Genomic DNA, 14,157 nt, shown 5'->3' on the forward strand with positions numbered 1-14,157 from the left:
GAAAAATGAAGCATGTTTAGAGAGAAAGCTTTTAATTTTGGAAAAAAACCCTGTTTCTAGCACTGAAATACATCAAGAGACTGTGTTCTTCACAACTGAAAGACATTAGGGCTGTAGTAATTTCACTGTGAGGAAAACAAAGACCTAATCTTTTAGTTTAGTTGTTTGATCACTCTGCAGTTTCAGTAAGTTAGTACAAAGCAGCACAGGGAACAGGAATAAGAAACACTGTTTATAAAACTTCCAAGTAGGCTATCTGCAAGATATGTAAGCTTACAAAATATTTAAGCCTGCATTACTTACTGCCTTCAGGTAGTTTTTAAAAAGGAACATTGGCATTGCAAAAGAATTAGAACTCAGCATTCAGAATGTCTGAGACGTAGGGTTTTTTTTGACACTTATTATTCCACATCTGACTAAAGAACTGTGAAAGGAAAGATGAATAAACATACTAATTTGTATGTGTACATTCTTTCTGTAACCAATACACCAAACAAGCACAAGCTATTATGACAATACTGGATTGCCAAGAAAAGTACCACTGCTTGGTCCAAAGTTTATCAATAGCAAAGCCTCCCCTTGATAAAAAGCAGCTGGGGAGCATTGTCCACTAAAAAAAAACAGTAACATTTCTATTACAAACAACTCATAGATAATGTCATATTTAAGGTCAGTTTTTACCTTTAATTTTTAACCAAATTTTTTCCAGCCCTTTGTGCACAGTGTTTATTATTAAAAAAAAAGTAGGGAGCTCTGAATAACAAAGCAGTGACAAGCACAAAATTCAATCACATGGGTCTCAAACAACCCCCCAAACTTAACTGAATTTAAAACCAGCCAGTTACAGCAGGGCAAGCAGTTTGTGTGCGTGACTGAAATGGGATTTTAACATACACTGAAGTTGAAAGTCAACAAATACTCCACCCCCACAACAGCAAACACCAGGAAGGAAAGGCATGGGTTTACTGCAGCATTTTTTTAAATGGTTTTTTTGTCCCCACAATTGTTTTTTGTGCCCAGTACCAAAGGTGCTGTGAAGGCAGGGTGCTACACCAGCATGTTCCCTCAGGAGATGCTCAAACCACAGCTCCATCACATTGCTCATGGAGTGCTCACCTAAGGTAGGAGAACACCAAGATGACACAAACAGGGCCCAGGCTGCAAGGGCTACAAACTTACCCAGCTTATGGTGCTTTACAGCCTGACCTGAACCCAGTGTGTGTCCTGAACTGAGTCTTCCTGCTCCTGGAACAAGGAAATACTCTATTTTTGACCCATAATAACCGGACAGTCACTGAAATGAAAACACTATTATTTTGGGATTCAGATTATATCTCGTTTTTCCAGAAGTGACTCATTCACTTGATATCAGACTAATTTGGTGAAGTTTGCATCAATAGGAACAACTTAGTGATGTCATACCCGGGTGAACTCCCTCCTATCACAGCACTCCTTTCCAAAACATTAATGGTTCATCTACCCCAAGCAAGGCCTTGGCATTTATTTTTAATTGACATTTATTGTCTGAAACTCCCTGTCAGCTGCAAATTTGGGCCTCTTTAACTCTGAAGATTCAGGACCTTTAGCAGGTTATATTCAAGCCTACCTGTGAGCAGAAGGAACATGTAGCACAACACACTGCAACTCACCTTCAGGAGTCTGTCTGAATGAGCACTAACAAGGAACCCTCTAAAAGCAGTCACTGCTTCCACAGGTGGAAATCCAGGCAGAGCAACCAAGCCAAGGGGCCAGAACAAGCTTAGCCAGAGTAAGTTGAGAGGAAAGAGGGTAAAAACCAAAACAGGGACAGAGAACTATTGTTTCCTGCCCACATGAAGCCATCTGTCAACAACTCCTGCCTAGGAAAATCAGGTTTTCTTCAACTAACTCAGGGATATTTAATGTATTTCAGGACTAAGCAAGGTGACTGTCCTAATGCTTAACTAACACCTGCACAAAGGAGTTGTGCACCACAACCAAGCCCTTTAGACCCAAAAGGACACTCTCTCTCTGCTCATCTGTGTTTTATTAGCTGAAATTGGTATGAGTCACCCTGTCATTCCTCCACTGTAAAATGCAAATAAGTAACACGAACAGAATTTTGGCAAAGGCTTGACCTATTTATATCAGTGAAGCACATCAGTACTATAGAAATGAGTATTATATGCAAAAAAACAACCTTTAAGTCACAACATATAGAAAGCCATTCTCATCCTTGATAATGATTAAATTACTTTTATTCCCATTTAAAATATACAACTTTGAAAAATTATGCAACATACATTCAAATGAATTGCATTCTTAAGTGTCCTGATGGCCAGGCATCCTATTGCTGGCCAGTATAATACAACAATCCGTCAACACTGTTTATTTATGGCCACGGGGAGAAAAAATCTGCATAAATAAATATTTCCATCTGATATTGTAGCTTTTCCTTAAACACTTACATTTAGAAGTCAAGTTCTGCAGGCCTCTTTCTCCCAAGTACTGCTTCTTGTTCCTACAGGAGAAAACGAATTCCACAAAGATCCCAAAAAGGGCAAAAAAACAGTCTAAGTCAGCTAATTTAGAAATAGCATTCAGGGTACAAGAGTCAATTCAGCAGTGCCAGAAATAACCATTAAAGCCAATATTCCCACCCAAAAGCAGGTTGGGAAAGCTCAACAACACCACCTCGACTCTTAATGGCCTTTAAGTAGTACTTTAAAAGCTTTTGAAAAATTGATACAAATGGTATCTTTAGTACAGCTATATTGTTGCAGATATTATTGGTATTATGGCAAGGAGACACAGCCTGTGAAAGCATCACCTTTATGGCAGGGCCTCAATCCTTTGGGAAAGGACACACTGGCTGGATGGCAGCCTGACAGGGGACAGCACTGCTCTGCCCTCAGGAAACTCAGCCCTGCACAACCTCCTGCTATTTCCAGCACTCCAAAGGCAAGCCAGGCATTGTCTGGACCTCAACATCCCTGCTCTGCAGAGCCTGGAGTCTTCACTAGTCTACAAAAGACAGTGGGAAAGAAGGAGGCTGGAATGGCAGGGAGCGATGCACAGCAGGTATCACATCAGTTCACAGGTGGGCAGGAAGGAAGAACAGGAAGGGAGAAAAGCCGGCTGCTGAATTTTACACTGCATTGAGTGCAGGGGAAAAAATTGTAACTACAGGTAATCCAAATTTAACTGAAGCCAACATCATCACTTCTGTATCAAGACTGCAGAGAAAAACATTTACCACTCTATTAGAAAAACCAGTTCTTAACAGTTTGGTATGATATCCTAACTCAGCAGAGAAAAATCAACACAGGTATTTTAAAGTTGATAGTTTTTATTTACAGATTTATTGGCAAAAGGTGGTGAGAAAGTTTAAAATATTTTAAACAGAGGGCACCACATTGTATTGTATGATCTATCAGTTGACAATCTTCAGTAATCCAGCTGATCAAGTAAAGCTAATCACCACTTAAAGAAGCATAATCTGCATCAGCTCCATTAGAGTGTCCTGCCTAAAAACCACTTCAGGCAGTTTCTAAATCAACACAATCACTAATAAAAATGCAATTTCTGTGAAGAATGAATACTTGGATTTTTATACTGTACCTGGTGTCAAATTGCCCACTTGCATACTGGCAAAGCAGTTACACTTCTTACTTTTAGTGGAAAGTTCTAATCTCACTGTCTGCAAATTCAGCTGTCGAGTAACTCTGACCTACTCTGAAAGTTTTACTGTGAACATAAGTCAAGACTGGAGTAGATGAGATTGAAGGAAAACATTCCTGGGATACCACGTGCCCATCATATTCAGCTGCATAACGAAAAACATCCTGTTTAAGAATTCTATTCAAAAAGGAGAAAAAATGTAGTCAGTTTTCACTTTGTCACAGAGATTTAATTCCTCACTTGAGCTTTTTAGTTCATTCTTCTAAATCAAGAGTGTTTAGTTCTTCTTCTAGTTCATCCAAGTCCTCTCCAGTAAACAGATTTTCATCAACTGGAACAGCATCAATTACTCCATTTTCCAATTCCCCATCTCCATCATTATCTTCCTCTAAATCATTTTGCTCGCTGCTGTTTATATCACCACCAGAAGCTTCACTTAATTTATTATCTGCAAATAAACATAATTCTTAGGGATTTCAGTGTCACAAGTTTCCTAATCACCAATTCAAATTCACAATCCTACTAAACCTGCTGTCAAGTTTTGAGACTGTGTGGAAGTTACTTTATTTGAAATTCATGTAGACTTATATTGGTTAAATTGCATGTACATGGTTAACATGCAGGTCTGGATAACCAATTATGAAAACAGGTGGAAAAAAACCTGAAATAACTCCACCTCCCATCTCCTCAAACTGCTGTTTTCATAACTGGGTCAAACAATGTGCTGCTCCTACCCAATGTCTGCAGTTGAAAGATTCTTGCTCTTAAAGATTGGGGCATGCAATCCGTAAGTGCACCAAGATCAGGACTTTATTCTAAGAAGTTACAAGCTAAATAGAAAAAAAAAAGCAGCAAATAAAAGCTTGGATCTTTCTTATATTGTTCATTCTATGGTTTACAAAAATCCAAAAAGAAAAAAAAGGTGAACTTAGAACAAGCCCCTTAGAGAGGTACTAGAAGTGGCCATAAACAATGACTTTTATTTAAACTTGAATTTAAGAAGGTAAGTACATAGCATTTACTACAAGCCTTTGCTTTAGTAACTACACGTACCACTAAGAGAACTGAATTATTGGTTTAAAAAGGGTGGGGGAGTCAAATTGCCATCTACCTTGGGCAATCTCCTGACTAACAATCCTCTGTTAGTGAGGCCTCAGTGAAGAACTTACCATCTTTTTCTACTGAAGTGTACGTGCTGAATCGCTCAGGACTAGCCACTGTAATACCAGTCTCCTCCACTGCCTTGGGGACATACAGGTTCAAATCCACATCATTTATGCACACAGGGTCTTCCATCTGAAAAATACAGAACTGCTTTTCCACAAAAGTCCTCACTTCTGCACAATTGCAACAACCTTTCCCACCTTCGACACAAACATTCTGATCAAATCTACTCTGTGGCAATATTAAATTAAGAACCAACCCTACTAACTGCACTGTAAGAGTTCTCAAATGAAAAGCTTTCAAATTTGAATGCAACTGAAGTGTTCTTTACCTCATCATCATCTCCTGCTCCTTGAACATAATGGGTGTCATCTGCTTCTTCATCGTCTGCATCAACCAGCTCTGGCCGGAACTCGAATACTTCACGTCCACTAATCTGTCCACAGGAAAAGAAACCTTCAGTTATTACACTTCAAGGAATTTATACTGCTTAAAAATACCCCAAACCACAGAAAAGGAAGGAAAAGAAAAGGATACTAAATAAAGCCAAGCAATTCCAGGCCAGATACCTTATTACGAAACTGTATTTACTCCCTCTTCTTACATTAAGAAATGGACTGTAGAACTTACCACCAATGCTTTGCCAGCTTTAAAATCTGCTTTCCTCCTCTCCATATCTTGCTCAGCCTTATCAATTTTTTCTTGTCTTTTTCTTCTCTTCCACGCAATAAAACACTCTAGAGTAATTTTGGTAACATTTGGTCCTAAGGCAGCACGCTGTCAAGGAAAGGGATTGATTAATGCTAGAAACTCTTCCCAAAGGCTCTAACAAATTAAAATTTAATTACACTTTTCCAGGAACCAATAGAAAGCATTTCTTTCCAATTCTTTCTTGACTCTTAGCACTGTCAAACCTGCAGCATCATCTTACTGTTTGACTCAACATGTGATTTTCCACCGTTAGTGAGATGAGTTGAGGTGAAAATTGAGAGGGAAAGTGAAGGAGGAAAGAAAGCAACAATAATAGCTCAGTTCTTGTCACAATGACACTGCCAAGCAATGGAGACAGAAATAAGCAGAGCAGCAACACCTTCAGAAAGCTCTTGGTGTTGCTTCCTCATTAAAGAGTTATGGCAGAACTAAGGAGACCGAGCTGGGGATGAGAAAGGCCCCAGAAGCCTTTGTTGTAATAGATAAATGAGAAATAGCAGTAAGAAATAGAATCCTCCTAAAAAAGCATAAGCAACAGCTGCATATGCTGCTATAGTTAGTTCTCTTCACTAGGTAATGCTTTCTAAACAAAGCCATGAATCACTAGTACACATCTTCCCCTTAGCTCTTACAGCTGGAACAACATCTTACAGTTTTTAATTGGAAATTAGCGGGTTTTTTACATCTGTCTCTTCAGAGTAGAACAACAGTAAAAAACAACTACCACCAAGAGGCACCTGTCTGACAACTTTACCTCTTTTTCTATTAAGTCTTCTAAGGAAATTTCATCTTGCTTTTCCTCCTTCTTTTTGTCTTTTTTTAACACAAAGCCTGGAGGCAGAGCATGACGGTACATACAGTTGTCTCCTCCTCCTGGACAGACCCAAAACCACCCGTATTTGTTGTTTTCAATAGCATCAAGGAAATATTTGCAGACCTGTATAAAACAAGGGTGGTTAGCCCTGTGTTTTCTCTTTTCATCCTCAGCATTTTAACACCACAGAAGTTCAGCAATTCAAAAATTCAGCTGTGCTCAAAACAGAAGGAATGTGTGACATGCATTGCTATTAAAAAAAGTAAACAAAGAAGAACGAGAAAAGGATTAACACATTATGCCATTTAATGCAAAACTGAAGAATATTGTTGAACTTAGAGCCCAGGAATTACAAATGACTCAATCAGCAAATTCCAACATAAAGGAGAAAGTTTTAAAACTTCTAATGCTTGTATGTCACCCAGTACAAAAATAAGCCAATTATATGGCAGTCACTGCAATGAGATGATAGACTTAATTAATTACAATATGTAAATCTTCTAACCAAGTAGGTTGCCTTAGATTATTACTGAGTCCTTCAGCATTTCTATTTTGAAAGTAGTTTACCTACTATCCATTTGTAACTTACATGAGAACACAAGATGACTGAAAAGACCTTTGGGGTTGTTTTTTTTCCTTTTTTAAAAACATATATTATTAGAGATACTATCAACCCAGCCCTCAGAATATAGTAATGAGATTCCATTCAAAATCTTTAGATTAACATATCTAATACCAGTCTGCACTTAATTCCCTCTACTACAGCTCAATTACAGAAAAAAAAAAGAAAAGAAAGACAGACCACCTACTATTTGGGTTTTGGGTTTTTTCTTTTCTGCCTCACCATGCTTCTTGTTCACCACTTCCTCCAGCTTCTTCTCATCCCAGTTGTCCATTGTATCTAGAAAAAGACAACAGATGGTTTCATAAAAATTCCAAGTACTGAACACTGCTGTCAAGTTGCTTTTCTGCCTAGTAATAGTTTCATAAAATATGCAATTCTTCTATTTTAGCTAGCTTATACAATGGAAAATAAATGCAGGCTCTTAAAGTTTTCAAATTCCCCAATGCCGCTCACAAGACAATTTCCTCAAAAGCCTGAGTTTTGAAATGCATAGAATGTGTTTCAGTTAAAAACTAAATAATGTGTCATTCCACCTGTACAGTATTCAGCATGGACAAGGGAAAAGAAATAAAAAAAAAATAATATGACAACTGAAAAAAAAAGGTAAGGTTGGAAGGTGACATCCAGAAGGTCAGATCATATAACTTGAGGATCAAACTTTCTAAAAGTATTCTACCTTTTTCAAGGTCTTCATCTCTTGCATCAATGTAGACACTCCGTTTTTCACACTTCCTTTCCAAAGACAAATCATGAGAAAACTTGCACTTGTCTCCTTTAGTGCACTGCCCTTGCTTGAAGAAAGCACAAACTACAGATTTGGGGTCAGCACCTGAGTGAAGAAAGTTTTTCTATTTTAACATTATTTCTTAGCAAAATCTATACATTAGAAATTCTGAGAACAATATCTAGGATTTATAGAGAATGAAAATGCCTTTTTAAAATAACATGAATATATATGCCTTCTTAAAATAACATGTCATACTTACTTTTATTGCATGATATTTGCATCAAGTATCAAAGCTGGCACTTGACTATTTAAAGAAATATGGACAGCAGTGTGCCTGAGCAAATTATTTATTTATATAATACAACACATAAGAGATCACTGTGCAACTTCTTCCCTATTCTTGTCTCTAATACACAGTAAAGCATCTTCTGAATGTTACCCTTTCCCCAACAGATCAAGAAAACACTAGAAAAAATTATAACAATTTAACCTGCACCCATTCAGACCACTTTCTTCAATAATAGAAATAAGATGGCTGATCATAGTCCCCCCCAAAAAAAACTTTTATAATAGAACAAACAATTCAATGAATCTAACTACAGGGTAAATAAAAACCATGACACTAAAGAATTATTTGACCATTAGGAGGTCATTAGGAAAAGCAATGAAATCAGGTAAAAATGTATTTATGTGACATGACTAAATGAGAAATATTTGACTTGTAATATTCAGTAAATACAGATTTTAAGCTTGAGTTTTTCACTTGCTGCTTTCACTCTTGGTGAGACCCACCAGTGACAAAAGCAGGTACAGCAACACCTGTTTAAAATGTAATCTAAAAATCTGGGCAATATTAGTCTTCTGAAATCACTTGAAGTCAAAAGCTACTTTATTTAGAGAAAGCTGATCACTGCAGATCATAAACAGGAAACTGCCCCTTGTTGCTGATCACAAGGAGCAAGTATCAGGTTTGCCTTAAAAACATGCAAGGAAATCACATTTATTTTGTCAAAAATTACTGCACATGATTTCATGTGTTCCAGAAAATGAATAGAGTTGAAAACATTTAGTTCAGTCCCACAGGTATTATGTTTTTTCCTCACATGGCAGTCAATTGTAGAGTTTCCTACAAGTGTCAAACACAGAATTGTTTTAACAAAAACTTAGATTTCATCACAAAACTAAGTTTGTTCAATAACCAAGCTCAAGACAAAACACACTTCCAAAACCAAGCACCACTGCTAATTGTGAGGTCAGACAGAAAGAACTGGAAATTTTTTACTGTTCTGATTTCAGCACCAGTTTTCTGTGAAGAAAACAGTTATCACCTTATATTCCTTGCAATACCTGGGTGTTCACACTTCCCTGAGGAGACAGGCTGCTTTAAATACCATCACACACACAAAAGTCATGCCACACATCCAGAAACATCCAATTGATGAACCAGAAACATCGAAGTATCTTCAGCTTCCCAGTCAGTATCAGTGTAGCTTTTGATATTCTAATGATCTAATGACCCCAGATAACTTCCTAAAAAAAACCCAAATCATTACTGACAAACTGCTTGGTACACTAGATGGGGAAGGAAACAGTCACATTTACTTTATTAAAATATCAGCTGGTGTTTTTGAAGGCTTATTCTACCTCAAGTAGCTGTATGAATAAGAGAATATAAATGCAGAGAAATCAGTCAGTCATACCTTTGCTAATTTTCTGTGCAGCAACCACAGGCTTGAAGAGCTCATTTAATTCTTGTAATTCCTTCTTCTTGTCTTCTTTTTTTAATTTCTTCTCACTTTCTGTTTGAGCAGCCTATAACGACCCCAAATTCAAAGTTACAAATGTAAAATTAGAATGCCAGGACTCACTTCACAAGAACTGCACGTTAAAACAGCCAATCATTCTAAATCAGTTTTTGAGGAGGGGAGAAGGGAAAGAACCTGTGATGCCTGGAAGGCTCAGACTTGCTGCCCTTGTGTGCACTGACCTGTCACACAGGAGGGACTGCAAATCTGCCAGAGCAGTGGGATGCTGGCAGATACTTTTAGTGCCACAGTGACCTCTACTCCACCTTTAAGGTAGGAAAGTCACTGAGAGACAAGAGATTCACTGCTCTTCTGCAGTGCAACTACTCAGAGCAGCTCCTTCCAGATCTGTGCAAAAAGCCTTTTCCTTTTAGGCTCCTCCACACTGCTTTGCTCTTTCTCTTCCTGTTCACCAGCAGCAGTTCCAGGAAAGCTCTCCACAGAATTTAGGAACTGCTTTTAAAACACCATTGCAATCTACATCAATTCCACATCCTCAAGTGGTTTATAATGCAGCACATTCTACAGGCCCCAGGGGCCAAGGGCTGGAAAACAAGCTCACCTAGGAAAGAAAAAGTTTATGTGTAAGGAAAAAAACCTGACTGCCTCACCCTTTTTTGGATAAGCCAGAGAAGGCCTGTATCCATGCCAGAGTGGTTTGAAACCAGATGAAGAGGATACAGGAGAAACATTATTAGGTCAGATACAAAAGGAGGTTGTAGCAAGGTGGGGGGCAGTCTCTTTTCCAAGGTAACAAGCGACAGGATAAGAGGAAATGGCCTCAAGTTGCACCAGAGAACGTTTAGCTTGGTTATTGGGAAAAATTCCTTCACTGAAAGGGTGGTCAAGCATTGGAACAGGCTGCCCAGGGAAGTGGTGGAGTCATCATCCCTGAAAGTGTTCAAAAATGTGTGGATATGGCACTTGGGAATGAGGTTTAGTGATGCTGGGTAATGTCTGCACTCAATCTCAGAGGTCTTCTCCACCCTTAATGATTCTGTGATTATTTGACTGTTATCCTTATGGGAAGCTGGTGAGACTAACACCACTGCATATGTGGGGTACTTTTTTCTGAAATACAGTGTAATGTTAAAAAAGGATCTTTGTTCTTAGAATTTCTGTGAATTTCTCAAAACATTTTAGAAGGGAATTCGCAGCTTGGTGAGTTTTCATACTGAAGGTTAACAAATGCTATTCTATATAACATGCAGACCCATGTATGTCAACCATAGAAAAGTAATACTTCAGAATGCTTTTGTTTCACCCTAGGGTTCTAAAGGCATGAAGATGAAGCTTGTCTATAAAAAGAAACAAAACAACAAAACCAAACAAAACCCCCAAAAGCCAAAGAAACTAAAAATACAAACCAACAAAAAAAAACCCCAAACACCAAGGCCAAAACTCTGGCAGCATTTTCATTTTCATTTCAGGACACGAGGAAAATTGCTTTAAAATGCTTTCTTTCTCAGGGACAGCCTTAACTGAAAGCTATTTTATAAGGTAAGAAAGGTATAATCAGGTTTAAAAATTTGCTTCTGCCATCCATCAGTCAATAGCTACCAGCATTTAAGAAATAAATGACTTTAGGCTGGCTTATTTACACACTGGTATTCCTATACATGCCACAGATCCAGGGATTTCATGGACAAGTTTCAGAAGAACTGTTTGAACACCACCAATGTTTTTCAAGTGACATCAAGGAATCTTTTCCACTACAAGAAATTCCGAGATCTAATGACCTGAATATCAGCTTTACTTTTCAAATTGTACCTGACATCTGTTAGTTCATCCTTATGTTATTCAAGGAATGCATCATGACATCACAACTTTAGCTGACAAAATGTAATTATTCTACAGACTTATTCATAGAACAGAAAGCCCTGTAAATAATTAACAACCAGCCTCCCCAGCACCGAGAAAATAAGAGACCTGCATCATTTCCATTATAATATTTCCACTAAATCCATGTTTTCTGATTAAGTATAATCTAACCATTGTACCTCATTTTATTTCATCATACAGAAGAGCAAAGTAGCAGGCAGTGGCTCATAATTTCAGCTTCTTAGACCAAACAGTTCACTAAATAGATTCAGACTTGTTTCCACTTAAAATTACAATAAACACTGGACAATAAATGCTTACCTGACGGGGATTTTGCTGACCAAACTTCACCTGGTGAGTCACAGCCTTGATAAACTTCTGCTGCTTTGCACCTTTTTTATTCTTTAGGCCAAATGTTTTGTCCTAAACCAAGAGATAAACATAGCCATAGCGAATTAAAAAACAAAACCAAACAAAACAATTAAAAAATCCCACCCTTGCCACTCCTTTCAAGTGTTCAGTGAAACACAGATCATTTCCTCCAGCAACACAAGCAAACCAAGAAAAAGTATGGGCAAAATGTGGACTCCTCACAACATCTTGAGAATAAACCTTTGACACAATCTCCTAAATGCTGCCTTATGTGAGCTCTTGTTTTTATGACCAGCTCTCCTGTGTCCCAGTGTCAGTGTGTACACACAGCATTCCCAAGGCAACAGGACAAGATGTTTTTGGACACTACCCAAGTAACATCTGAGGAAAATATGGAGACCGATTAGTCATAAACGCTGCCTTTTTTCCTTCTATCTACCTGAAATCACTTATTACTTCTATCTTCAAGTGTTCACATATAAATGTGATGTATGTTATGCAGATGCCTGTTACCACATGTAACATATCACTTTTTATTTACAAGTATTTTAAGCTTTTCATTTTCTAACTGTACGAATTTGGAGTTAAGTCTTTCCCCTACATGAAGTCCTGACAGGTGTTTCTACTTCCTAAACCCCACTGCCAGAAGTTTCTGTTTACTGCCTGAACTAATTCTTCTTCTAGATCTTCAATTTTATTGATAAGATGTTTCCATACCAAACCTAGTAAAAACAACTTACAAAAAAAAATACATCTCACTTTCACACAAGCATCTGAGGCAGTAGTTACTGAAATACCTGCATTAAAAAACCCATCTGTGCCTTTGATTTGATACCAACATTCTTTTCCTTCCAGAAAAAAGTAACAGATGTTCATCCAGTGATAACACTTCAGTTCAAACATACTTTTGGAAGCCTTAACAACCCAAAAATCTATGATAAAATAATTACAGAATAAACAGCTCCAAGTCACTTACAACATATCCTCTATCAACACCAGCTGGTATTCTGCTACTTTGTGCTAATCTGAGAAGTCAAAATAATCATTTGGGAAAGAAAATCTATCATTCACACACTTGATTTCCACTGTAAACACCACATGGAAGATATAACTCCTCTGTATTTGAATTATACAGTAAGTTATTGTTATCAAGGCAAGCTTTTCCCCTTTCAGCTGCATGTCTTTGGAATAAGCAGAATTTTCCCATGCAGCTGGATTCAGCAAGAACCTCAGAAAGTACAAAGCCAGGAGAACATAGGACCAACTTGCTCTAACCTCATATTTCCAAAGAGCACAGAAACAACATCCTGCAGCCTCAGGTGCCAAAGAACACTCACTTCACACGGATGTTCCGCCTTAACAGCTGAGCAGCTACTGTCTTTCATGCCAGTAAATTCAGGCAAATATGTAATTTTCTATAACTGCCCTGCTTGTGCTGTCAACATAAATTCTGTCGTTGTTAGCATAAGGTCGGTGTGTCTGTCCTAATAAGCAAGACACACAGCCACAGACACACACATAGACATCCCTCTTGCAGTCTTTTTAAAAAATCTGGTCACATGGGTCAAATTGTAACAAGAAGCCGCAAAACAAAGCACACCCGTGTTTTAAACTGAGCGAAGAATAACAGAGTTGTGAGGACTGGAAGGAACCTCTGGAGAACCCGCAAGGACGCAAACCTACAGCTCGGCGAGCCGGACTCGGGGAATACACGAACACGCAGGGCACCGGGAGGGGTGTGGGAAAGGGAGAGGGGAGAAGGCCGAGCGCCGCTGCCAGATCACGGTCGGAGCAAACGCAGCTCCGGCCTGGAAATGCCCCGCTGGACCCAGAGCAGCCCGGGCAGCGCTGCGGCACCGTCCCAGCACCCCCCGGAACGCCGAGCGCGTGGCTGTGTGACCATTTCCCGGGGCCGCTCCAGCCGGGAAGCCGCCGGGAGGGCCGGGCCGGGCCCGGCGCGAGGCCGCGGCGAGAGAGCGGCCCCGGGGCCTCCTCCTCACCTCGATGATCTTCTCCTTCTTCTTCTGGTCCGCCTTCTTGCTGCCCCCCGCCGGCTGCTGCTGCTTCTTGGGGGGCATGGCGGGGCGGGGCAGCTCCCGCTGGGGGCTGCGGGAAGAGGCCGGGAATGGCTCGGGAAGAGGCCGGGAATGGCTCGGGAACGAGAACAGGCCGGACCGGGCAGCGCCGCCGCCGCCGGGGAGGCGCAACGGGTCCCGCGGGGCACGACGGGAAGGCGCGCGCGCAGTGACGTTACGCGAGGGGGCGGGGTCTCAGACGTCGCGGAGGGGCGGGGAGGGCGGGGCGGAGCTCTGTGGAGGCAGAATGGGGGGCGATGTGGAGGTGTAGAGTCCTAAAGGTCGCACGGACCACAGAGCCTCGTATCGGGGATAAAACCGGGATCTGTGCACACCCATCATGGCTAGGCTTCGCGAACGAAGATTTGGGAAGGGCTCTACCC

The 14,157-nt window shown here is 39.8% G+C and overlaps 1 protein-coding gene across 2 annotated transcripts; it reads right to left on the reverse strand.

Annotated features, from left to right (window-relative positions):
* Positions 1-663: 663 nt before the first annotated feature.
* On the reverse strand, positions 664-13,869 carry ZC3H15 (zinc finger CCCH-type containing 15). Of its 2 annotated transcripts, XR_003536363.1 has the most exons (11): positions 13,700-13,869; positions 11,649-11,750; positions 9,402-9,513; positions 7,651-7,803; positions 7,159-7,250; positions 6,290-6,472; positions 5,455-5,601; positions 5,156-5,260; positions 4,830-4,956; positions 4,395-4,490; positions 3,991-4,108 (listed from the first exon to the last, which is right to left on the reverse strand). XR_003536363.1 is itself a non-coding variant. In XM_027696476.1 (10 exons), the coding sequence occupies exons 1-10, from the start codon at positions 13,775-13,777 to the stop codon at positions 3,915-3,917; spliced, it is 1,293 nt and encodes a 430-aa protein (XP_027552277.1). In that variant the 5' UTR covers positions 13,778-13,866; the 3' UTR covers positions 664-3,914. The 2 variants fall into 2 exon arrangements, 1 of the variants encoding a protein (XP_027552277.1); XM_027696476.1 differs by lacking the exon at positions 4,395-4,490 and having other exon boundaries at positions 664-4,108; positions 13,700-13,866.
* Between the last annotated feature and the right edge of the window lie 288 nt (positions 13,870-14,157).

This window comes from Neopelma chrysocephalum, unplaced genomic scaffold (assembly GCF_003984885.1).
Source record: "Neopelma chrysocephalum unplaced genomic scaffold, ASM398488v2 Primary Assembly neopelma1_107, whole genome shotgun sequence".
Taxonomy (NCBI): domain Eukaryota; kingdom Metazoa; phylum Chordata; class Aves; order Passeriformes; family Pipridae; genus Neopelma; species Neopelma chrysocephalum.

What these genes read in the sequence shown, in the direction of transcription:
- ZC3H15 (XM_027696476.1), bottom strand. Translation starts at nt 13,777, where the DNA reads ATGCCCCCCAAGAAGCAGCAGCAGCCGGCGGGGGGCAGCAAGAAGGCG. An exon ending in TGCACAGAAAATTAGCAAAG is followed by an intron (nt 7,804 to 9,401) that starts GTATGACTGACT and finishes TTCTTCACTCAG; the next exon opens with GTGCTGACCCCAAATCTGTA. An exon ending in AAGACTTAATAGAAAAAGAG is followed by an intron (nt 5,602 to 6,289) that starts GTAAAGTTGTCA and finishes TTTCCTTGACAG; the next exon opens with CGTGCTGCCTTAGGACCAAA.